This window comes from Corapipo altera, unplaced genomic scaffold (genome assembly GCF_003945725.1).
Source record: "Corapipo altera isolate COAL_440 unplaced genomic scaffold, ASM394572v1 55, whole genome shotgun sequence".
Classification (NCBI taxonomy): Eukaryota; Metazoa; Chordata; class Aves; order Passeriformes; family Pipridae; genus Corapipo; species Corapipo altera.
The window spans coordinates 6,726,036-6,751,700 of NW_020884882.1; the positions used below are offsets into that span (position 1 = coordinate 6,726,036).

A 25,665-nucleotide genomic window follows, 5' to 3' on the forward strand; every position below is an offset into this window, starting at 1 on the left:
TGGTAAAATGTGTCCATCCTCACTGATGGTCTCCTTGGGGACATCCCCCCCAAACTTTGTCCCCAAAACGTGGAGGGGTGGAGTGGTCCAAGGGGCCTGTCATCCCCTCCCGCAGTGCCCAGGCTGTGCTTACGAGCATCCATGCATGGTGAAGCTGCTGACAGGGCCTGCTAATCCTGCCTATGGGCTCCTGGGTTCGGCATCCTTGTGGCAGTAAGAAAAACTGAATATAAAACACCCCCAAGAAGTCCCATGGGAGAGCAGAGCTCCTGTATGGGCTTCGGGCACCCAAGATCCCTACCTGGACATCATCTCTGTGTCGAACAGTCTGTGTGCTGTGGTGTCAGCCCAAAGCCATGCAGGACTCCCCGGGGGATTCTCCTCCTCACCGTTGTGCTTTCATCCCCCTGCAGATGCTCCCGCAAGGACCGGTGCGAGCGGGCGGATGAGCCCCAGCGCTTCGCCTCCGACCTGCGGCAGTGCGTCCAGCTCACCGTGCAGCCCAAGAACATCTCGGTCACCATGTCGGAGGTCCCGGTAAGACACCTCTGCTCACCTCAGACTCCCCCCCAGACACCTCCTGGCCCTCTGGAGGCAGCGGCTGGGGAGATGACAATTAAAAATAGCTAATGACTATGTGACAAGCAGGGAGAAAGGGGAAGAGAGGTCTGAGGCAAATAAAACATAGCGAAGTGCAGGGCATTGATGAGGGCTGGCCATTGGCTCCATATTGATGGAGATAATAAACCAACTGATGATTATTCAGAAAAGACACAACTGAGCAATAAATATTTCTGCATAATGCAAGCACAACCATGAGAAATGCCTTTTTTGGCCAGCGATCTGTCTAGTTCAATAGCCTGTCTCTGACCCTCGCCTGAGGTAGATATTTTGGGATGAGGCTTTGATGCACAACTTGCTGCTCTTTCTCTGTGCAGACAGAAAGGATGATGGACTTAGCTGAAGTATTTTCCAGGCCATTAGCACTATGAAGAGAACAAGAAACAGCATATACTAGCAATAAACTGCCAGGTCTGGGTATCCGGCACTCAGGAATCCTAAAAAAGTTGGCCAAGGAGTTCTATGGCCTGTGGATATTTGTAATAATATGACTTTATAATAAATAATTGAATGTTGAGAAAAGCCCCAGAAACATGAAAGGTGCTTATTTTTTTTCTCAGATGCAGAAGGGGTGAAATGGTTGGAGATTGTTTAGTTGGACTTTAGATTTAGAAAAACAGAAGAAAAAGAGCAGATTCAGGATACACCTGAAAAAGATTTAAGGATGGGAATATAATTTATGCCAGTCAATGTGGTTTTATGTCTGACAAACCACATTTTGCTCTTTGATGAATTTATGACTTGAATTAGAAGAGGGACTGCAGGGATGTCATGTCTTTAGGCTCCTACAAGGCATTTGACTCGGTACAACACAACGTTCTGATTAAAAATTAGCATTATACAATATTGATAAAGCACGTGTTAAGTGGATTAAGAACTGGCTCCGTGACAGATCTCAAAAACTCCTCATCAGAGGGGAATTGTCACTGGATGGAAACAGTTTGGAAATCACTTCTGCAGGGGTAAATGTTCTTTGGTAATGTGGAGATAAAAGCGATATAGCTGCAGATGGGACCTTCTGGAATGATGGCACTGGAGGGTGGAATGAGTGAGAGTTCCTTCAGAGCGGTTGGGTTTGAGTGTGGCTGGTTTAGCAGAGAAGCTGCGGTTTGGTATTGCCAAGTCTAAAGTTAAACATGGCTAAAGATGTCCTGGAAAGTGGTACCAGGGCTGAGCCCTTTCCAGATGTCCTGGAAAGTGGTGCTGGGGCTGAGCCCTCACTGTGCGGCTCTCAGTGCTCCTTGGGTAGAGCTGGGAGCTGGGCAGTGTTTTCACTCCTGGGGTAGTTATCTGCCTGCTGATGGCAGATTGCTGCATGGAGGTCTGGGGTGGTTGACATAGGGATGCTGTGCTTGGGCTGGAGTCCAGCTTTCAAAGGGAGAGACTGAAAACCTCCCGTAAACATCATGTAAATGAGTTGAAGGCTGGAGAAAATGCCTTGCAGTGAGAGACTTCCAGAGCTCAATCTGCTTAGCTTATCAAAAAGAAGATTAAGAGGTGACTTGATTACAGAGTATAAGTGCCTTTACAAGGAGCAAATATCAGGGACTAAAGGGCTTTTTAATCTATCAAGGAAAAGCATAACAAGAACTAATGGCTGGAAGCTGTGAAAAATTCAAATTAGAAATAAGGCAAGCGTTTTGTAAAGTGAGAACTGCTGACCCTGGGGATAACTTTGTGAAGGAAGAGGTGGATTCCTCCCCTGCTTGACTCTCCCAGAGTGGGTGCCTTTCTGTGAAACACACTTCAGCCTTGACACTACTCTTGGTCTCTGTAGAGAGGTGAGGTGTAATGGCTTGTGGTATGGCAAGGGCCGAGGATGGAGGCTGTGAGTCATTCCATCTCTTAACCCATTTAAATCCATGCTCCTTTCTTGAGCAGGGAGATACATGGATGGGGCTGTCTTGCAAAAGCCCAGAGGAGGTCTCCCCGCCACGTGTGGTGGCAGAGGAGGGATTGCACCCCATGTCTTTTCTGTTTGCTGGACTTACACAAAGAGGAGTTTTTTTGCAAATTTTCTGTGTTGATGCTCTTGCCATTCCTCCTCAGCTGGTCCTGCAGGCCTGGAACGTCCCAGACCTCTCGGCAGGAGTCAACTGTTCCTTTGAAGACTTCACTGAATCTGAGAGCCGCATTGAGGATGGGAAGATCTACTGCAGCTCTCCCTCTGCCAAGGACGTCATCCCCATCACCAGGGGCCGCGGTGAGCTTGTGCCCTGGGGTGGGAAAAAGCCTGAGACAAACCTTGTCCCATGTGTTGCCCCACAGGCAGATGTGGAAGAGCACAGTCCTCTGGTGACAGCGATCTCAGTCTTGAGATCTGAACCTGAGCTGGGTTCTCAGGGTGTAGGAGGGTGTAGGTGCTGCTTGTGGCTGGTCATTGGTCTCCTCCAAGCCATGGACACAGCTACTTGGGCACAGCCTATGGCAGGGGAGTTGGAACTAGGTGATTCTTAAGGTCCCTTCTAATCCAAACCATTTTATGATTCTACTTGTTGACCACTCCTGGCCCCATTTCTACCTGTGGACCATTCCTGGGCAGATGTGCTTGTAGGTGGCCATGGGCTCTGGGAAATTCTCCTGGCCCCAGGACTGTTAGACCCCCCTTCAGTACCACCAGTACAACCCAAGGCACCAGTCTCCATGCCAGCAGGTTATGTTTAGCTGTAGGGGCTCAGAGCTGTACTTGGGCTCTCCTGGCCTGTTTGGTGTCTGAGTGGGGGTGTGTGAACACTCCCTTTTTATTGCCACATTTGGGGCATTTTGTTAGTTAACTGCATGGAGTGGGGATGCCCAGCTCTCTCCAGCACATCACAAGCCTTGAGCTGAATGCTAGGCCGTGGACTGTATCCTTTCTGATGCCTTTTTCTGCCTGGGTCTCTCAAAGGGGACAAGCGAGTGGTGAAGCTTTACCTGAAATCCAAGGAGACGGGGAAGAAATTTGCCTCCGTGGATTTTGTTTTCTACAACTGCAGCGTTCATCAATCGTAAGTGGCCTGGACTTTCTGGGAGGGCTCTGGGAACAGATTGTTGGGATGGTGTGAGACTGGGAGAGAGTTCTCAGCTTTCCGGGTGCTAATGTTGCAATAGGAAAGGGCAGTTGAGTACAGTGGTGTTTACAGTGAGAAACCTCCTCCTTTTGCCTGTGTAAACTGGGATGGTGACCAGAGCACCCACAGCTGGTTTGGGTGTGTGGGAACGTGTAACATCAGGGCAGAACCTCACATCAAAACAGGACTTCGGGTTTGACAGGACTTTGGGTTTGGCAAAAATTTGGAAGAAAAAGGAAGTTTACTGCATTGCAGACTGTAGCAATCAAGCCATGTGACTGAAAATGCCAAGTGTCTTGTTATTCCTGGAAACAGTTAATAGGAGGGACTTGGCAATGCAAAAAGAGAAGCCTGTATTTTCCTGCCACGGTACCTGCTTCCCAGGCTTGCTGGAGAGGGAGCTGGAAAGTTACAGCAACATGGGATGGAACATGCTGCATGTCCTGGGGCATTTACCCAAGAATTTCCTGACTGGAAGTAATTGTGAATTTTCTTTCTTGTCAGGCTGCTGTGAAATCTACTCCTGTAAGGGTTTTTAGAGAGCTTGAGATATGCGTTTGATAAAATAGAGGAGGTGTGGATTATTGATGTACTATCTAAGCAGGGTGTCTAAAGTCTCAAACCTCAACTCCTGGTGAGGAATTGCCAACACTGTGCTTGAGCTGAGCTGTGGGACTGGAGTTGATGCTGGGGTGTGTTTGGGCAAAGAATTTGGAGCTCAAGAATGCAAGTGATTTCATTACTCTGCCAGGAACCTCCCATGGATGGAGACACTCCAGCTGATCAGTAATTATAGATAAGCAAATGACTTCTGGAAGTCTTTTTGCAAAGTGTTAAGTCTGGCTCAGGACTCTGCTGGAGTTTGCTCCTCCAAAGCCTGTTTGGAGTTCCACCTTGATCAGGGAAAAGCAGGTGAGATGCAGGCTCCCTGGCTGGGCATCCGGAGTGAGCTCTGGGAGGGATGTGTCAGAGGAGGGCCCCTGCAAACCTCCTGCATCACAGGGATTCCTGCCCTCCCGCTCTTTGGTCTTTGCTCCTGGGAACCCTGTGCTGTTGAGGGAGGAGAGAGTTTGCAAACTTGACTTTCTGCCTCACCTTGACTCTGAGATGAGCTTTGTCTCCCTTCATGTCCTGTGGTTTCAATAACATTAGCTCAGCTTTGGCTCGGGCTGGCTGCATGTCATTATTTTGCAAATCAAAAACTAGATATGACTTTTATTTTTCTAAATGAAAGAAAGATGACTTTTAAGTACAAATGGCATCAGATTTGGTCCAATCAGCACTCCGGCGGGAAGAGGTGGAGAGGGAATTGGCATTTTATTTTATGTGCCTGACACAGAGGGGGAAAAAAACCCCCTATTCCCCCTCTCCCCCCCAAACAAACCTACAACAAAGAACCCTGACTGATTTATTACTGCGTTGATGTTTAATTTTGGATGCATTATTTAAAAAGGCTAATTATGGATGCATTAATATTTATGGGCTCCAGTTGGAGCTGATAGAAAAGTCCATGTTCTAGGCTGGTGAACATTATTATTATTTTTTTTTTTATGTCAAGAGTTTTAGTTTGGAGGTAGTTTTAACTATGTGACCTGCAGTCGAATCATAGCCAAAGAGCATGACAATACCTCCTGGGATGATGCAATACTTTTAAATACCATTTGCAGACAGGCGTCTTTAATGGATCTCTCTGGAGTTAATAGCCTTTCAGATCCAGGTTTCATATTTTGTGGAGGAAAATCTATATGTCAGCCTGATAAATTCTGTATTAGGAACAATATGGTTTTCCATGAGGCTAATGTTTTTCCTGTGGAGATCTCTGATCACTGTGCATTACGTTTTCTTTTTGTATTTGGGCAGTTTTGCTTAGGTTGGAAGCCAGAGTTCTGCATGTCAAATCATTTCTCAGCTGAGGGTGAAATGTTTAGGCGAGATTTTTCAGATGGTTGTGGAGAGATGGGAGGATTATAAGGCAGCTCTTTGCTGATGTCAGCTGGGGTAGCTCCAGGGAAGCCAATGCAGCTCCACCGTGTGCGCTGGAGAGAGTCTGACCCTTCTTATTTTCAGGAGACATCTGGAAAGGCATCAGCAAAACGCGCTGCTGAAGTCCTTTTGCAGGCTGTGGGGCTGGTCCTGCTGCTGTGTGAGCATCCTGGCTCTCTTGTTTCCCATCACCTTGCAAAACTGTTCTTCCCATGCATTTCCAAGGACTCCTTGAACCCACCTGGTCCAGGGAGGGGTTGCAGAAGGGAAAATGCTTCTGATCCCTTCCCCTGCAGTAAAGGAGGGTCCAGAGTGGGTTGTGCTGCCTGTATGTTTGGCTGTGATGATCTGGGCTGAGGGGGGTGCCTTCCAGTTAGAGCTCCATAGCTGTCCTGTCTGCTATAGCAGGGCTAAATAGTGTCACCTGTGTGGGATTGTGCCCTTCACAGACTGGCACCACTGATTCATGGGGTACTTTGTACAGGGTCTCTGGGAGCCCTGGTCTGAGACTTGTACCATCTCTGGGGCTCCATTCCTTTCCAGCAGAGTCACCTTGGAAGCTTCTGGGGATCCCAACTTTGTGTACCACACCCCAGCAGACTCAGGGCTCCCGTGGGGCTCGGGCAGGTGTAACCAGGCAGTGGCATCTTTTGGGGATCTTGCTCCTAAAGGTTTATGCATTAGACAGGAGATACTTCTGGCTGAGCTGTGTGAGATGAACTGAATGGGGGAGTAGAAACTTAAGAGTTCAATGCAGAGAAATGGGGCCCTTGCAAAGGGGGACGTGGGTGGCTGAGGGTTGCTGCCAGCCCATGGCAGGGGAGTAGGTATGCCCATGCAGGCTCCCCTGCATCTCCTGGAGACAGGCTCTGGTTCCTGCAGTGGAGGGCATGATGAAAAATGCCATGGCAGGGACCAGGATGGATTCCCTGGGGGGTTTCTGATGGGACACAGATCATGAGTAGGCATTTAAAGGCCACTCAGCACCTTTGATTGTCTTAATGAATCAGCCAGTCCAGCGCCTGTGCGGGCAGATGTTGAGGTTGTCTTTGTCGGTGTTAAACTCCCTCTTCAAAGCATTTGTGGGGAAATGAGTTCCCTTTCAAGATAAAGATGTAACACCAGGCTCCCTGCCTGCCTCTGGCAGTGCCTGCTCTTGCTGGTGAGCTGGGTGAGCGGGGAATCCTCACTGAAAGCCAGTGAGCAATTCCAGGGAATACTAAGATGTATTTCTTCTCACTATTTCCATGTTTCCTTGCTGGATTTCTTCTCTGGAAACTGTTTCATAAATCCTGTTGTGGTTTGGCTTTTCGGAGAGTGCGGCTGTGGGAAGGGAGCTGGCAAGTGGTGTTGGATGGGGAAAAAGATGAGAGCCTTTGGTGCTTCCTTCAATTTTGTGGGGAGGTTTTGCAGTGCTGCTGTTTTTTCAAGCACCAGCATGCCTAGTGCATCACCAGACTCGACTCCCTGCCAGCATGTCCAGCCATTGCAATGTGGAAGCAAAAATCCAGGTGGTGGCACCAGGAAAGGAGAAAAATCACAAGTCAGCAGGTCTGATGCTGAGAGGGGATCTGAGCATCCTGGAAACCTGTGTTGGTTGTCATGGTGCTACCAGCCTTGTGGTTGTGCCTTGCTGCAGTGGCAGCTGTGACAGTCGGGTCCCATCATCTGTGGGGTGATGAATTTCTGCAAGAATGGAGCAGGGACAGACATGCCAAATGGCTTTAACTCCTCCACACCGGAGTGACACTACTGTGGCTCTATCCCACAGGTCAGGCTTTCCCTATAAGCCTCCATTAAGTAAATGGGATTTTAATGTGTGTCCCAAGGGCTGGGAGCAGCGGGGCCGTGCCAGTAAGGTGGGGCTGGGCTGCTCTGGTGGCCAAGGCACCCGCTGGCACCCGTGGGACGATGCCAGTCCTTGTGCCACTGGGCTCCTTGCTGCAGCCTTTCCATCTGCCCGCACACGGCCTGGCTGCTTCTCTGCTGGCCCAGTGCTGCTCGTTTCCAGATGCTTACAGATGCTTTCCTTTCAAAGGCACGGACAGATGGCTGCAAGCAGTTGAGTGAGTGTATCTGGGTTTGCATGGCTGAGCTGTGTGGTGGTAACAGATCCCTGTGTATTCCTGGGCTGGGGCAGGTGGAAAATCTGTAGGATGGCCCCAGAGACAGCTTGGGATAACCTGGTTTATGTCATGTTTCTTGTGAATGAGGAGGGCTGGTACAACCTGATGTTGTGTTTCAGTGAGGGGAGGCAGCTGAGGATGTTTCAAGGGAATTACCTTTAAACCTAGAGCATGATTCTGCATCCTTCAGGACGATGGTGGATGACCCGGACCATCCTGTGGTGGGTCAGCATGTCCAGCTGTTACCCTGTGAGTAAGGACTTTGGCAAAACCCAGCAGCAATGGAAAAGCATTGGACTTGTGTCAAAAGGATAGAAATTGATTGAGATGGGCAGGGATGGAAGGAGGCAAGATCTGACTTTCCAACCCATGCCTGTCCTGGTTTTGGGTCTGGGCACCCATCAGAAAGCTGCCTGTAGGTCCGTGTAGGGGCTGGGGGGGGACACTGACAGTCTGGTCCCACAGCTCTTCAGGATTTCCCATCTTCCTGAGGCAGAGAGATGGATATGAAGCCCAAAGCACTGCAGTTCAGCCCCTCAGCCCTGACAGCTGCTGCTCCAGATGCAGGCTATGCCAGAGCTGAGTATTCGCTAAGGAAGCATCTTCCTGCCAAGAGGAGGTCTGAGCAGCAGTCAGGGGGCTCACAGGCGGTTGTGCTGTGCCTGCACAGATGCTGTTTTCATCAACACGGTGTTTATACTTCCCCTTTTTTAATGGACCTCCCCTGCTCTGCTCTTGGTGCCGTTCAACTTGCCCCTGTCCCTCCTCCCTGCCCTTTGCTCCCCATTCTTCCTTCAGGAATGTGCTGCTCCATGGAAATAGCCTCAATCTCTGTGTGTATGTGTGTGTGTGCAATGCTTGCATCTCCTGTCCCTCTCATGTTTGCTGCTCAGGCCTATCTCACTCCTGTGGATGCTGTTTTTGTTTTCTGCCCTCACTGTTCAGTGTGCTGAAGAGCTCTAGTCTCCTTCGGGCATGTGGCACGCCTGGGGCTGGGAGAGCAGGAAGGAGACTAAATGAAGAGCCTGGACCCAGCACTTCTGGCTCCCCGTGCTTCCCATCAGCTACAGCTTTGCTTCAGGTCAGGCACAGAGACAAGCAGCTGTGACCTCTCTGTGGTGGCCAGAGGTGGCTTCTGCAGAGCTGCCCGCACACCCAGCAAGGAGTTGGTCCTCGAGGCCACCCCTGGGTCTGGACTCACCCTGTAGCAGTGCTTGTGGCCCTGGAGAGGCTTCTTTGCTGTCATTCTGCTCTCTCTGCACCTCTGCTTTTCTGCAGTCGTGTCGGGTGTTTCCCTAGCAGGCCTAACCAAGTTTGGGATCAGTTAGGGAATTGGAGGGAGCAGTGTTGGGAGGTGTTGACCCAGCTGTGTAGTGAGTTGTGGGCAAGCATGGAGGCGTGGTGATGCTCTGGCTTTGTCCCTGATGCACTCAGAGGTGGGCAGAGCTGCCCTGATGCCTGCAGGGATGCCTGCTTTGGCAGAGGGAGGTTGCAGGGCCAGCAGTGAGCCTGGACTTGTTTTGAGATGGGGCACTTGGCACAGAGTGATCCTGAAATGCTGCTCTGAGTCTGGTGCCACTCCTCTTGCACGAGGACATCAGGAGGCAAGGGGGGCATGGCCGGTGGGTCTGACCTCCTTCTCCCTGCCTTGCCTGGGCTTCATCTCCACCTGGCACCTGGCTGGGCTGGGGAGGAGGCAGATGGGGAGCAAGCTGTGGGTCCATGTCTGTGCTGAACCCCCCCACCATCAGTTTTCTTCCTGGCTGGGCTTCTTGCTCTCCTGGCACGCTTCAAGGAGGGGAGCACTTCAACACATGAAGGAGAGCCTCCCTCTAATTATCAGGAGTGATGAAAACCTCTTAGGCAAGAAGTGATGAGGGAAGAGTGCCTGACCGTGGGAAGGAGAGAGACGGCACAGATGGCATCGTGCTGCCGAGCAACCTGCTCCTGTGCTGGGAACAGACAGCAGTGGCACACGGACACACCGGGGATATGGACACACTGGGGATACAGCCCCAGCCACACTGCCAGCCTGACCAGCAGCTGGGGGTCCCTGCCTCAGCTCCTGCCCTGCGTTTTTAGGGAGCTGGGGTGGTCAAATAGCTGTGCAGGAATGAGGCAAGTTGGAAACAGGGTTCCACCGTGTTACTGGCACCTGTGTGCTGACTTACTCACCACTTTGTCCAGTCTTTGGCTGGGGGTGGGAGCTGACCCAGACAGGCTCTAAACGCAGCAGGGATGCTGCAGATCAAGATGTGTGTGGTGAGTGCTCTCACGGTGGCATTTGATGTCCTTATGGCTAATGGAGAACCTTGGCAGAAGGGAGTGTGTGAAAACCATCTAGGGGGATGGGGCTTTAGGAGTGGCTCAGTTAAGTTAGAAGCAACTGGGTGGGCTGATGTAGGAAGGGGGAACCATGCACCTCAGGCTGTATGTGGAGGATAACCTGAGATCCCTTGGCAAGCAGAGACCAGAAGGCCAGCTGGGACCTGTAGTAGTTAAATGGCAAAGGAGACCCTCAGGTGAGAAGAGTCCTGAACTAGCCAAGATTTGGCTTTGGCCCTGAAGAACTGCAAAGTGGAACTGCAGCTGTTGGGGCTGAGCTCCCTGGGGCAGGGCTGCATCGGGAGCTTCACCCAGCTTTGAGACGGCTTGTGAGGTGGTGGAAAGGGGACTACAATGTTTTTTGTAGACCCCAGAAGAGCTGGTGACTGGAAAATCTCTCCTTTTTCTGTGGGGGGAGGGGGAGGCAATTAGTGGGAGGCTTGGTAGTTACGCCCCAGCATGTGGCTTGTGACTGCTTGTACCGTGCTTCTCTCACGCATGACCCCTTTGTGGCTGCACTACTCCCATGAGGATTAACCTGTGTGTTCCCTGTCCTGCTCCTCCACATCCTGGGTTTGCCTGTCCACTGGTCGTGCTTGAGCCCTTACCAGGAGGACAGGAGCTGTCCTTCGGCTTTGTTTGTGTTCCCCACACCCCCACTCTCTGCACCTCCCTCCATCAAAGCAACCAGAGATAGGGGGCTGTGGCTCTGCTTTTAAGTTGAATCTCTGCAGCTGAAATAAAATTGCATATATTTGCATAAGGAGCATCTCAATTAGCATATTTGTGGGTAAAGCTAAAAGGGCTGTTCATTTGGAAGTGAAAATGTGAGCGAAACATGGAAATGACTTCCAACCCCCTTTGCAAGCAGCTTAATTAAATATTTCCTTAGTGTGTGCACATGGATTTGGGAAGCTCTTGCTGTATATGTAATGGTGTGTGAAACCCCAGGGCGAGCTGGAAGCTGTGGGCCTGTGAAGCCTTGGGTGTGTGTTTGCACTTTGGGCTGCCCTCACCCTGTGGCTCCCTCATGTGCTGTCCCCACACCTCCAAAGTGACAAGTCTGCTGGAGGGTGAGGGATTCAGTGTGCCAGGCTCTGCCACCAAAGATCTCTTCTCCAAGAAGATTGTCTTTCTGCTGCCTCACAGGGTGATGTTGTGTTTTCCTGTCATTTCCCAGGGGTAGAGGCAGAGAGGTAGCTGTGATTTAGGAGCAGGATTGGGCTGGGCAGGGCTGCCTGCCTCCTGCCAGAGCTATGTTCAGAGAAAGAGCCTGTCTTTGTTTAAATATAATTGCTTTGGGCTTGATCCTTTTGATGCTTGGATCAGTGAGCGCAGGTATCAGCCTTCTAAGGAGAAAACTAGTACTGCTGCTTTTTTTCTCTTTTCTTTTTTTTCTTTTTTAAAGCCAGGCTGATTATTTTTACTGCCTTTTAGCTTATGCCTCAGCAGCTCTCCTGTCTCCTCCTTGGGAGAGCAGCTTGGGCTGCACGGACATGCCTGATGCAGACCTGCCCTGTGAAGGCTTGTGCACTAAATGTGGGACCTTGCTGCAATCCCTCCCCCCAGGACAGTGTGGTGGGGAGGGCTCAGCCCCTTTCCTCCTCACAGGTGTGAGAACCCCGAAAGCCACCATCCAGCTGTGGGGGTCCAGAGGATCCCCTGTGCCTGCCAACAGGGATGCCTTGTGTGCTGGGAGGGTGTGCATTTGGGGAGGATAGTGAGGGGATGTTGGGTTGCTGCTCCTGTGAATGGTTCCACAAGGAAGGGACTCTTTGTGTCCCCTCTTGCGCTGGGGAGAGGCATTGGGTCCTTGGGCTGGTTTCTTTGGTAAGAGGAATGTAGAGCAGAGCATGAGCGTCCTGGCATCCCTGGGTCCCTGAGAGCATCCCCCAGAAGAAACAGGGAGAAAGGACCAAGAGCCTGCACAAAGAGCCTGGAGAGGAGGCTGGGGAGAGAGACGGAAGCGTCTGGGGCTGGAGGGAGGGGGTGGGAGCACACAGACACACGCGCGCGCGGCTGTGGAGGGCTGGGGATGAGGGGGCTGAGGGAGGGGGTCACACACAACCTATTGTGAGCAGCTGAAAGGCCCTACAGTCCCGAAATGTTAATCTGACCCAACCTTTCGCTAGTTATAATTCTCCTCTCAATGAGCGTGCATTAATCTGGCCCTTTCTCCCCTGTTCCCCTGCAGTGCAGAGCCCTTGTTCTGCTGCCTATTGCTAAAATCGCCTTTCAGTGAACCCAAATAAAGCTCCCAAAGTCTGGAGCTTGGCCCCTGCAAGAGTGGGGTGGGCAGGGTTAGTCTGCCAAGTGGAGGAGGGAGCGTGGCCGCTCCGGCTGGGACACAAATCCTGTGGTGTCAGAAAGGCCATTTCCCCCACCTTACCATGGGCAAAGCCTGGGGATTCACAGTGTGTGGCACCTCCCTTCCCAGCCTGCTGGTGCACGACCCTTGCCCCATGGATTGAGGGTCCTTTCCACCCAGAGATACAGGGTCCTGCTGAAGCATCCCAAGAAGTGCCCCTGTCGACTGCCTCGATGCTGCCCTGACGCTGCTCACTTCTCTCTCTCTGCAGCTGCCTGTCCTGTGTGAACGGCTCCTTCCCCTGCCACTGGTGCAAGTACCGCCACATCTGCACTCACAACGCTGCCGACTGCTCTTTCCTGGAGGGACGTGTCAAGTTCTCCGAGGTAAGGCAACATCAGACTGCTCCCCTCTCCTGTCCCGGTCTTGTCGTGGCCCCTTGGGGGGCCACAGGGCTTAGAAGAGGGCGGACCACTTTGGAAACCATTCCTGCTGCCTCACCTGGGGTGCTGGGAATTGCCTGAGAAGCACTGAGGGGGAAATGGGAAATGCTGCTGAGACTACGTGCTGGTAGAGAGAGGCTGTGTGGCTGAGGAGAGGCAGCTTGGGAAGTTGGGTGCAGCCGGGAGCACTTTAGGGTGAATGAAAGAAAAAACAAAGGCAGAGACGCCAAAGCGTTTTCCTTTGATGTTTGTGAAGGGAGCAAGCTTGAACTGTCATTGCAGAACGACTTGTTTGTGGAGAGGGAAGGTTGAAGTCTGTAAAACAAACTGTTTTGCTGCACCTCATGCCTTCTGCGTCTCAACTGCTTTGCTAAAGAGCATGTTCTTTTGTGGGGGTTCATCCTGCGCAGCATCCATGCCACCCACTGGGGAAACCTGTCACTGGCAGTGTGCTTGCAGGACGTCCTGGTGTCCCCAGCCTGTGGCAGCATTGCTGGCTGCTTGGATTGGGTTTGGAGGTCTAGCAAGCCACTGCTGGCTCTACAGTAAATGCTAATTTGGGTCCTGAAGGGAGAGTTACGGGAAGGAGAGTTTCTCCTCTGTCCTTATTCTGGAAGGGGGCTCTGGTTGAACTTACCTGGGTTTTCCATTGCCTGTGCATAGGCCCAGTGAGAAGGGTCCTGCTGCCTGAGGGGGGATTCACTAGCATGAGAAGACTGGAAAAAGCTGCTTTCTCCTAGTTTATGCCCTGAAGAAATCTAGTGAGGATCTGCCCATCCCAGGCATCCAGAAGCCTGCTCTGAGGTCACACTTCCAGGCAGCCCTGGCATTGCTTCTGCAAACGCAACACGTGGTGTCCAGACCACTGGAGCACAGTGACTCTCGTCTGCCCATTCACCTCACTGAGGTGGCTGCTGGTCTCTGCCGCCTTCTCTGCCAGGCAAACCCAAAAGCCTCTGGCTGTACCCACAGTGCTGTTGTCTTTGGGACATTCACAGCTCTCCCACGGACCAGCTGCTCAGGAACTTGTGTCACTCCTGAGCACAGGCAGAGTGTCCTCCAGCAGACCTTTTGGCCACACTGGGACCTGGAGCAGTGCCTGGCTTGAGGTTTGGAGCGCCTGGCTCAGCCTGTTTGCACATTGATGTGGCCTCAGCAGTTCCCAGCAGGGATGGTGAGATACCCTCAGACCAGCCACTGCTGTGGGCTCTGTGACCGGGCTGAGGTGAGACATCTCGTCCCCATCCCTGGCCATCCCGGTCCCAGCAGGGTGGTGTGGTGGTGGTGGGGGGCTCAGTGCCAGCCCATGGCACCACTGGACAAGTTAATGGTAGACATCCAGCCCCATCCTCTCTGCGGAAGGGTTATTTTAAGCAGGATTTGGTCTGTCTGTGTTGGCTGGAGTGTGGTGGGCACTGGTCAGGAGATGGAGGAACAGAGTGTAACAACAGAGCTCATCTCCATCTCTGATACTTCCCATGGGTGGTTCACCATGGTTTCCTGGGTAGGAAAGCGGCTGTTTTGTAGGAAAACACAGAGTGACCCATGGCACTCTGTCCTGGACATGCCAGGGATGTTTGTGGGGATTTATGGGGGTGGCACAGCTGGAATGGGTTGTGGGTAGGAGCCACCACTCATGTAAATGTACCTGGGAATGATGATAGCAGGAAGGATGTCCCTGCCCTCTGGCTGTGGTGGCTTTAAAGCCTGGGCTTTGGAGATTGCCCTCCTCTGTGGCTTTGCTGTGGGGCTTGCAGTGCTGGGGAAGGAGTGATGAAGCAGCACAGGCTGCTGTTCCCTTTTTCCAACTGGGGTGCATGGTGGTGACTGTAGGATGGTCAGTGATAGACACTGGAGCGTTCCATTCCAAAAAGCAGCTCTCCTGTGACAGCCCCTGCTGATGCAGAGCTGCTGTGGGGGGTGAAAGGCTCCTGGACTGCAGGAACCAAGTGAGTCAGTTCAACTTAAGCAGGTTGAGCTTGTGTTTATTCTTCATTCCCCACCAGTGGGAATGGCTGAGGACTTTGTGAGGGAACCTCAAAGCCAGGGTCAGGCCTGGTCCCAGACTGCCTTCATCTCATCTTTGCTGATGGTACAGCCTTGCAGCTGGAGCTGAGACCTGCCAGAGAAGCCCAAACCACAGCATTTGCAGTGTGACTCTAAAGCTCTTACCTCTCCAGACGAACCTGAACACCCATGTCATGTTCTTATCCAGCTAGAAAAATGGTTTTAATGGAGAAAATCCAAGTTGTGCAATGTTTGGGAGTTTTTGTGTGTTGGGGTCTTGCTTTTCTAGAAGCTCATCCCATCCCTTCATAGCTCCCTGCTCCTGGGACTGGGCTAGGAGGGGTTGTTTTTGGCAGGATGCAGAGCTCTGTGGGCTGTGCAGTGTTCCCAAGGGATGGAAGTACTGGGCGATGCTGGAACAAGTTGTGTCAGCGGTTGGACTTGTAGGGGAAATGAGTTGTCCCTGTGCCCCCACCCCTCTGGGCACCGTGGGCGCCCACCAGCACCAGGTGCTTCCTGTTTGGGCGCGGGATGACATTTTTGCTGGATGAGACACTTCTGCTGGCAGATGTGGAGCATGTGACATCACAGGGGGGATTCAGCTCTAACCACGAGTCAGCAGAATGAGCCCACCTGCCTGCGTGGGGAGAGGGACACACGTGCCTGCTGTGCTCCTTGGGCACCAGCCCTGCAAACAGCCGTGGTGAGCCCAGCGGGGGGGGCATGGACTTACCCCACTTACTCACCACCCCAGCTGGGTTGGCGGCAATAATTACTGAAAAATTAGGAGGTGGGGGTGTTGGAGAATGAGCCAGGAGCTAATCCTTGCTGAGTGTGTGCATGCACTGCAGGGAAGGCGTGTGCCACTCGAGGGGTCCCACTGCAGCGTGGAGGGGGATCAAGCAGGTGGGGGCTGCTCCCTCCAACAGCACTTCTGAGCTGGGAGGTGGTGGGGAACAACCGTCTTGCAGCGGTGAGGCCACTCCATGGAAATGGCAATGGGCATGAGGTGTCTTCCTGCTTTGAGTCTTGAGCTGATTTTGAAAGGGGGGGCAACTGAAGCCCTCCTTTGCAGAGGGGCAGCCATGACATGGATCAGAGAGGTGGCAGAGCAGCACCGAGGGTGCCCAGACTGTCCCAGACCCATTGCTCTCTCTGGGTTGGAGCTGACAGCACTGTTCCTCTCTGCTTTCATTTTGTTTAGTATGTTTTGGGGGTAAATAATTTCTTCCCTTTAAAAATTGTGCTTTTGGGGAATACAGACCTGTGAAGAACAGGAAACCCAGAGAGTAAAACTAGTTGGGTTTTTCTGTTAATATTTGCTAAATGAAACAATTTCTTTCTTGTTTCTCTGCATCGTTTGAAAGTTAATTAATCGTACTGGGCGAGATAAAGCCTGGTGCTGTGCAAGGTCTGGCCTGGCTTGCTGCAGGGTGGCAGGAGGCAGCTGGGCAGCCTTGGTCACACGTGGCTGCTGGTGGCCTTGGGGTGAGAGCTGCCCTTGCAGCTGTGCTGTGGCCATCGGCAGCCTTGCAAGAGCAGCGGGGTGGCTGTGTCCACCCTGTGTCTGTTTTCAAAGCAGCTTGTTTCAGCACATGTTATTCCTTCTTGATGTTATTTCAAGCCAACACTCCCAGGAGTAGCTGCTGTAGGTGTGAGACCTCTGCCCAGCTCAGCAAAGCCAGCGCGGGATTGCATCAGGCTGTTGTTGCCGAAGCATCACCCACGGGGGCCGCAGAGCTGTTTTGCTGCCTGAGCTCATTTATTTTTGCTCTCTCCTGCTCCCCTGTGCTTTGCACACTGGAGTCACCAGCTCCCCTGGAGCAGGTGGGAGCCTGTGGCTATTACAAGTAGAGTGCTTTGCCCTCCCAATGTCTCCTTCCCCAGGGAGTGCAGGGGGCCGGCAGGGTGGTGCCTTGCTCTCTCCAGCTTGGACTCAACAGCATTCCCTGGCCGGAGGCATTGTTTGCTGGGCAGCCTGCAGATGGGCTGGTTGGGGTGGCATTGCTTCGAGCTGGTCCTGTCTGCTTCAAGCTTTTCTGTCCACTTGTGAAGGAAGGGGGATGGAGGCTGTAAGAGAAGGAGGAAGACCAAGACTATAGCTTGACAGTGCATAGCCCGGTGGGCATTAAGTCTGAGACGTACTGACTGCAATGACACGATAAAGTCCATCTCATTACCAGTCAGCCCAGACAGGTGTTGCTGTTGTGGTGCCAGGTTACAGGTTCCATAGATGAGTCCTCTCCCTACCTCCCACCTAAATCAATTGATGCTGTGGGAAACACTACTGCCCTGCCACCAAATTCCTCTGTGCTCTTCTGTCTTAAGGGCCGTGGGCAGAGCAGCCATGAGATGCTGGTTTGGGCGCTGGCACATGAGTGTTTACTCAAGCATGTGCCCAGCCTGCCAGCCAAGGAGAGGGTCACGGGATGCTGGGGGAAGGCTGCACAGTGTTCCCATCTCATCAACTGCCTCTTGTTTCCTTTGCAGGACTGCCCACAGATCCTGCCTTCCACCCAGATCTACATCCCTGTGGGTGTGGTGAAACCCATCACCCTGACAGCCAAAAACCTGCCCCAGCCGCAGTCTGGCCAGCGCAACTACGAGTGTATCTTCCACATCCCCGGCAGCACCACCCGTGTCACTGCCCTGCGCTTCAACAGCACCAGCATCCAGTGCCAGAACACCTCGGTGAGTGCGTGGTTTGCCGTGGCGTGGGCCTTGTCTGTGGGGCTGCTCCTTCCCGCCTGCCCCGGGACCATCCCGGCTCGTTGCATGGCCAGGTTTGCTCTCCCATGGGCAGGTAACGGGGGGTTCTGGTGCTTGTGGCGTTGAGGTGGGCTCCCTGCCACTTCACCCAGGTGCATGGGGTGGTTGCTTGGGGTTTTTCTGGATAGGATCAATGCTGGGCCACCAGGTTTTAGGAGCACTTCCAAGGAAATTGGCTTTGCAAAGCTGAAGAAAGTTGTCTGGACTGGAGCCAGCTGGCCCAGATGTGCCAGAGCCTTGCCTCCTCCTTCTCTCTGCCTGCTCTCACATCCCTCTGACACCAAGCCATCCCACTTTACAGGCGGGATTGAGCTAACTCCTCTGTGTCCTGCTGCACACAAGGAGCCCCCTACATGCAGCTGTGCTGGCCAGCCCTGCAAGTGCTTCCCCTCCTCCCCTGCAGCTCCTGTCTATCCTTGACTCCATCCCTGATTCTGACCAGCAGCTGCCTCATTCCCCTGCCTGCCTGCCTGCCTGCCCATGCTCTCTGCATCACTCCCTGTCTCTGTGTCCTTGCTCCCTGCAGCCCTGTCACTTCAGCTCTCTCCTGCAGGCATCTCTGCCTGCTCTGCCCTCTCTGGGTGCTTTATCCCTAAGTGGGAGGGTGTTTTGCAGCCCTGGGTGAGCTGTGTGCGTGCCTCTCGCTGTGCACCAGGCCCACAAGCAAACCACCCTGGGTGTTAATAGCCCCCACTGGGAGCCAGCATTGCTCAGCTCCTTGGCTGCCTGCTGGACTCTGCACAGACCTGCCCTCATCCACATGGAGCTGCCCCCTCCCTTCTCTCTCCCATTTAATCCTTTTAAAATTTGTTTTTCATCTCCCATACTGTGAAAGCTCATTTGCAGCCTAACACCAGCGCCGATCCCTGCTCCCTTTGGTGGCACGAGTGACATTTAGAGGCCATTGAAGATGAGCACTGGCTCCTTCCCTCTGCTGGTGATCCCAGGGCTGTGGAGCCTTTGGGCAGGAGAAGCATCTGAGTCATTGCCTCCTGCCCTGGCCAGCAGTGCTGAGGGATGCTGTGCTGGCAGTACCAGGGGGATGCCATGCTGGCAGTGCCGGGGGGATGCCATGCTGGCAGTGCCGGGGGATACTGTACTGGCAGTGCCAGGGGGATGCCATGCTGGCAGTGCCAGGGGGATGCCATGCTGCCGGGGCTCTTTCTTGATGGCAGGCAGTTTGTGAAGAGCAGAAATGCTCCCAGTCCTGAGCTGCTGGCTGGAAACGTTGGTGGCTCTGTGCTTGGCCAGGAGGTGAGTGCAGGCAGCAGGACAAGGCCCAGGCTCCAGGGAGCAGCAGGACCAGAGCGGAATCTGCAGGGCTTTGCTGTGAGAAGCCATTAACCAGGTGGCTTAAGCAAAGGTTTGTCTTCTTGGTGCTGCATTCAGGGAAGAAAAGAAGCCAGATGGACCTGTCGGGGCTGTCGCTCTGTGGTGTTGTGACCCTCACTGGGGCTTTGTCATGCAGGTCTGCTCCCAGCCCCAGTCTTTGCTTGTCACCTGCACGGCTTGTTCTTAGTACTTCAAAGGGAATACGATGGATTTGTGTGCAAAGAGACATCACAGTGGTGGAGGTCCCTTCACCAGGGTCTTGTTGCTGCTGGTAGCCAAGCTTGGCTGCTCTGTCTCCATTGCAGGCATGTGGGAGGCTTCTTGGGGGTCAGGTGAACCACTCCTGTCCCAGCAGAAGGCTGCTTTGTGAACTTTCTTTGCTGTCCGGGGGCTGTTCCGTGATGTGTCCGTGCCTGGCCCCATTGTCTGGAAACAGGCTGGAGGAACTAATGCCCTGTTGCAGAGTGTGGAAGAAGCGTGGTGTCTCTGTTCCCAGGAGAGAGCCCAGCCTGCAGGGCAGCTGGGCACAGAGCTGCATCAGCACCAAGGATCCAAAACCTCAGCTGCCTTGTGCACATGGGGGAAGTGGATGTTGGCTCACAGACCTCCATTTCTTGCAGTGATTTGCTGGTCCCCACCTTTGCAGGGACAGCTCGTGAGCCCCTGCCTGGCCAGAGCCCCTTGACCAGCTCAACCTTCTGCCAGGTCTCCGCTGTCTGGAGCTGGCAGGTCCCTTCTGCCCAGTTATGGAGTGTGTGGTTTGGCTTAGTTAATTCCAAGGCAGTTTGGGATGTGTGTGCTGCAGGATGCTCCCTATAGGGAAGTGCTATGGCTGTACAGTGCTGGCAGCAGCAGCCCAATGGCTCCTGTGGGCAGAGGTGCCTGCACCAGAGAGGAGCTTTTACATAACAGACATGGAGCTTGGCAAGGGGCTCTGAGTGATTTGGGCTTATTTCTCCCCAGTAAATCTCAATTTGCCAGATATGAGGGAGAGATAGAAGCAAAACCCACTGCCTGTGGTGGGTTTCCCAAGGGGTGCCATGGCTGCCAGGACTGGTGTCATGAGCTGTACGGCCTCTGTAACTCTTCTCCAAAGGGATAGGACAGTTTAAGGTGTACCTGCCCACCCTGTGGTCCTCACGCAGAGCTGAGGTAACCAACACCTTATCCTAGGCTGACAGTGGTGGATGTTTGACCTGAAAATTGTCAGGGGTGCCCTGAAAACAGCAGAAGTTGCCAGAAGAGCGTGTGTGAGGTGTTGTGAGGTGTGTCGGAGTGGCAGCAGCTCTGTGGGGCTGCAGTGTTGGGCAGGAGACGTGGTGTTCAGGCGCAGGGTGTCTTCACAGATGGAAGAGGAGAGTTTTGGCGTGAAAGAAGCCACCTTGCTTTCAGGGTCTGCTCGCCTGCTTTAACACTTGAGGGCATTGAGCCAGGCTGCGTTATGGTGTGGGGGACTCAGATTCACACTTCGTGGTGTTTGTCTCCTTCGCGCCTTTTACAGCCCATCTGGCTGGTTGAAAGCGCTTCAGGCTCCCGTGCCGTCACCCACCCATGACCTGCTGGCTTCTTCCATTGCAATTCATCCTTTGGGTTAGGATTTTGGGTCGTGCCTGGTGTGGAGGACACTGGCAAGTGGAGAAATAGGAAAAGGAAGACATCTTCCCAGCCAGCAAGTGAAGAATGGATGTCCTCTCCTCTGAAAGGCATTTAAGCACACATTGTTTCCAGGAGTCTAGTGAGATTTAAACAAGAGGTTAATTACTCTGTGGAATTAGGGATGCTTTCCTGAGTCACTGGTGAATGGAAGGGATAATAAGTCAAGCCCCTTAAAACTCTTTGTTGTTTAGTTTTAGTGCTTGTCAAACTCCAATGATTTGTTTGCAGTTCGAAGAAAGGACGTCTCTGTCAAATATGCAGCAGTCCATTCATTAGAGTTTGAGTGTCAACTATAAACATTGTTTGAAACACCCAATAGATCTTTGGCAAACTCAGGGGAGACCAGTTCTGGTGTTCCCCAGCATTGCAGGGCAAAAATCAAGTCAAAAGAACCTTTTTCTGCCTCCTCACTTTGGCCTTTTTCTGCTCTTCAGAAGGAAAGCAACCCTAAAGGTTTGCCACATGTATTGTCAAGATGCAAAGAGGAAAGACAAGCCTGTCTAAGAAAATGAAGTTTTTTGCCAATAAACTATTTTTTTGCTAATTGGTTACTTTTAATCTTCTGGAAGCAGACTTCTCCAGGCTTGTTTTTTGCAGCAGAGGATGGAAAAATGGTCACCTGTCTTAACATGTGCAGGTAATGCCACTGAATTTCATTTCTCAAACATCCCTGCCTTTGACTGTTCTTTCTCATCTGCCATCCCTCAGCAGGGCTGATCCTCCTGATTGCTGCAGAAATGAAACAATTTTGCTGTAGAAAAGAGCCATAGACCTGAATCTGCACTACTGCTTGTAACATTGGACTTGATCTGATTTAGTCTTGGCCTTGGCAAAATGGCTACAGGTGTTTCTTGCTGCCAGGGGTTTGGCTTTTTCTCTCTAGAACGTTCTTCATAAGGCTGAAATACCCCCAGAGTTACTCTTTTCCTTTAAATATATAAATAGGAAAAACCCCTGATCTCCTTTCAGTGAGCTTGTTGTCTCAGCACTTTAAATTAAATCTCATGCCTCAGTATTTTCCCTTTCCTTTTAACCAAAAGCCCCATGTGGCGAGAAGCAGCTGTGTCACCTCCCTGGCTCCCTTTTGGCTCCTTTCTTGCCCATGCCCCTGGCATGGAGAGTCCACCCTGCCCACCTATTTCTGCTGTGGCTGTGGAGGTTGCTGCTCACCAGCCAGACTCGGGTCAGGATGTTCCCCTGGAGTTGTTTGTTCCAGTGACGAAGTGATGTGGGTGCAGAGCAAGCTGGGCTGATGAGGTGGGTACACAAGTGAGAACCAACGTGGGTGCTGAAGCCCAGCCCCAGGTATGAATGCTGGGGAGGGAGGTAAGACCTGGTAAATTTCTGTTTTCTGAGTATTTTTCGGTTGCTGTGGAGCCTGAGTGTTGCTCTGACATATTTCCAGGGTCTCAGGTTCTCACACCCTGCCGGATTTCAGGAAGGAGGAATCCAGGTGAAGAAGCTTGTGTGTGATGGGGGAGAAAAGGAGGAGATCCATGTGAAAAGAGCAAAAGGAGATCCAGAATCAGAGGCTGAGTGTTACTGTCAAGTTGCACTGTTGTGTGGATGACGGTATACTCGGCCAAGGGTGTATTTATAGAGGAACATAAATCATACACACATGCCCTGTTCTGAGCACTGCACACCTCCGGTATATGTATCTCTAATTAACCAGCCATGGAGAGGGAAACAGGATTGGAGCTCACAGCCCCAGCTCCATTCGCCGACAAAGCCGTGCTCTCCGTCCTGGCGGTGCCTACATTTATCTTTCCTGCAGCAGTGTTTAAAGTGAAAAGGGAGTATCAGGAGAGTTTGATAGGATCCAATTAAATTCCAGCAGATAAAATAATGATGAATTGCAGTTGAGCCCTGGCGAGACGCGATGTACATTACTGCCGTCCCCATAGTGCGGGGAAGGAGTTGAGGTCATCAACTACAGAAAAATAGGACACAGCTGCAGCCCAAGCTCTCCTCCAGAAATGCAGCCCAGGGGGATGGTGCATGTGGGAGTGAGGGTTGTTGCACGGGAAATTTGGATGTGTGGGTTTGCTTGCAAAGGAGCAGCCCCTCCGCTGCCTTCCCCTGGGCTGGGCTGTGCAGATTGTGGCTGGAGTGGGATAGATGCCCTGTGGCAAGGGATCTGAGGGCTGGGGGAGTCACCCTGCTTCCCCTGGCCTGGGAAGGGCTAGTGCTTTGGCTAGTTGGTACAGCACTTGCAGGAGCATCCTGAAGTGCATCTCAGTGTGATCTGCCCCCAGATCAGCAGCTCTGTCCCCTGTGTGGCTCCCTGGAAACACCTTCTCCAAGTGCTGAATCCCTCATCCCAAGGGAAAGTGGGCAACTGTCAGTGCCTGTTACTGCTAGCTGGTGGGTGGGAAAGCAGTGGGCTTGCTAGAACTGAAAGTGGGACCTTCAGGGCAGGTGACACCCACAGCCCTTGCAATGTGCAAGGCTGGTGGCATCCCCTGCGTGGGGATGGGGCGGATGTGAGAATGGGAGATGGGAGAAGCGTATGAGGTTGCTGTTTGCTACTTGGGAAGATGCCTGAGGTAAGTTTTGGGTGAAAAGCCTTGAGAAAGGCTTAACGATGAGTTCTCTTGCCTGAACTGCATCTCTACAGAGGGAGACCTTGCTAGGAAGGCTGGTATCCAGGTTGGTGGGGCTGAAGCATCCTCTGTCATCTCTTCCATATTTGCCTTGTAAGCTGTCCCAGAGAGGGATGGAGAGGCTGGCTGGGTTAGGTAAAGAGCCAGGCAGCTCATATTTCAGTTGCTGACTCACTTGATGACATCTTTTCTCCCATCTCCTTCTGTGGACTGTGCTGCATGAGAGCACTTCTCTTCTGGGTGCCATTGATTTGCTCTCAGGGCTGTGCCTGTCGTTTTTTGCTCTCAAACATCCCTTTCCCACAACTTGTCCTTGTAGCAACTGCCAAGCCAAATCATCCTTTGGCACAGCCAAGTGGTCTTGGGTACCTTTGTAGAGCAAAATCTGGTCTGATAACAGAACTGCCTGGGTAGGTGCATCCCCCCACTCACACTCATCCTGCTGCTTATCCTAGACTGCTGCCAGCCACTGGGATTGATTAACTGGGAAGTTAATAACAGTTAAGTATTTAATGGATGTTTAGGACTGTGTTAGCTCAAAGCAGGGAGGAGCCAGCATGCTGGGACCTCCTGGCTGTCTGTGGGCTCTTGTCTGGATCCCGTAGGATGGACAGATTGGTAAGCAACCCTTGCCTGATCCCCACCTGCTTTCAGGTCAGGAAGGTGGCTGCTGCTTTGCTTGGATGCTGCCATCTCCCTGAATGTGGCTGTGGCTGTGCCTGTGGGCGGAGAGAGCACCTTCCTGCCTGCGCTACGGCAAGGGCAGCTGCAAGGAGGCCTTTCAGAAGCATCCTTCAAGGTAGGAGAAGCTTTGGGATTTAGAGAGGGATCTGATGGATCTGGACGGATTAGATCTGATGGATCTCTGCGTCCCAGAAGGCTGAGCTCAGAGCCTCTGTGGCTGCAGCTCCTGTCCCTGAGCAGCCAATCATGACTCCAGCTCCGGCATCCTACAGGGACCAGTAACAGCATCCAAGTCACAGACTCGCTGCTGTCTCCACAGGGCAGGTGAGAGGCTGCTGACAGACATGCAGATGCCAAGGACACATTTTTCATTGATATCCATGTTCTCTCGGTGATCCCATGCCATGAACACCAGCTGGGGCAACAACTCCTGCTCTACCACTTCCCTTCACACAGTCCTGTGCTCCCGCTGCTCTCCACTATCCACTCCACCTCTGTTCCACAGCAAATTCAGCATCCTCAGCACTTGTCCTTTTCCAGAGGGAGACGGTCTCTCATGCAATTGCTCTGTTGCCGTCTCGGGACTGGTGCATGAAGAGTTAATGTTCTCCCTCCCTCTCCCCCTATTCTTCTTCCTCCAACCCACCTCCCAGAAGAACTAATTTCCAAAAGCAGCCGGGGCAGAGAGATGCAAATAAGTGTTTTGGACAGCTGCAGGCTGGATGCCTTCCCGAGATGCCAGGGCCCCAAATGAGACATGTCAGAGTACAAATTGAAAATGCCAATTTCACTTACGCTGCCACGTGGCTCGTCACAGCTAAATTCTGCTCTGGCGCCGGCACCGCCCTCCCCAGCACATGCTCCCTCCTGCTGCCAGGGAATGGTCTCTGCTCACTGCTCTGGGTCTGGCTGGCTCCTCATCGTGGTCCTGTTGAGGATATCCTTGGGTGGGGTAGGATAGAGGAAGGTGAACAGATCTGGACTCCTAGCCCAGTTCTGGCTCCATCTTTGCAGGTCTGGTGACGGGAATGTTGCTGAGAGGCTCTGTTGGTAGATGGTGTGTGGTGGGGATGTGATGAAGGTCCTCTGAGCAAGCATGGCAAGAGGTGCCATGTCTGAGAGGCTGCATGGTGGGGCTGATTGGGCTCTGCCTGTAGAGGGGAGATGTTGGTGGAGCTGTTGCATTTGCAGTTGGAGGTGTGGCTCCTGGACAAAGGATTCACTAGCCAAAAGCTATAACAGAGGACCAAGCCTGGCCTCTCATTTGCACCCTGTAGGGCTGAGGGTGGTATGGTGCCATAGCCATGTCTCACATTGGGCGTGTGCCCCATTTTGGTGCCGTGTCTGATGCTGAACTGGTGATGCTGCCTGGCTGGGAGAGACTCAGCACTGAAGGGACCAGCTTTGATGGTCAGGTGAGAAGGACCCAAGTGTCCCTTGCTTTCCCGAACCACCTGGGCATGCTGACTTCCTTCATGGGCTACCTCCCTGTCTCCTGTGGAGTGGAGTGGTCCTGGGTCTTTGTGGGGCAGCAGCTGGGGCACTGCTGGAGTCAATGCTGAGGCCACCTCCTCCTGTATAGCACCGGGGCTGCGAAAGGTGACTCTGGGACTGGCTGGAGGTGGTGGCAGGGCTGTGTCCTGCCTGTGGCTGGGTGAACCTCTGCCAGCGCGTCCGCTGCTCCCTAACAAACTCCAGCAACCCATGAATCATTCATTTAATCTCTCCTGACACGCCTGTCATTTTCTCAGGCGA

The 25,665-nt window shown here is 52.7% G+C and overlaps 1 protein-coding gene across 4 annotated transcripts in view; it reads left to right on the forward strand.

Moving 5' to 3' along the window:
* PLXNA1 (plexin A1) overlaps positions 1-25,665 on the forward strand; it is a 119,710-nt gene that overhangs the window by 53,094 nt on the left and 40,951 nt on the right. For all 4 annotated transcript variants that reach the window (XM_027640246.1, XM_027640249.1, XM_027640247.1 and 1 more), the window contains exons 6-10: positions 414-537; positions 2,671-2,824; positions 3,509-3,608; positions 12,685-12,799; positions 17,354-17,554. In XM_027640246.1, the coding sequence (XP_027496047.1) occupies positions 414-537; positions 2,671-2,824; positions 3,509-3,608; positions 12,685-12,799; positions 17,354-17,554 (694 nt within the window). The remainder of the gene's footprint in view (positions 1-413; positions 538-2,670; positions 2,825-3,508; positions 3,609-12,684; positions 12,800-17,353; positions 17,555-25,665) is intronic.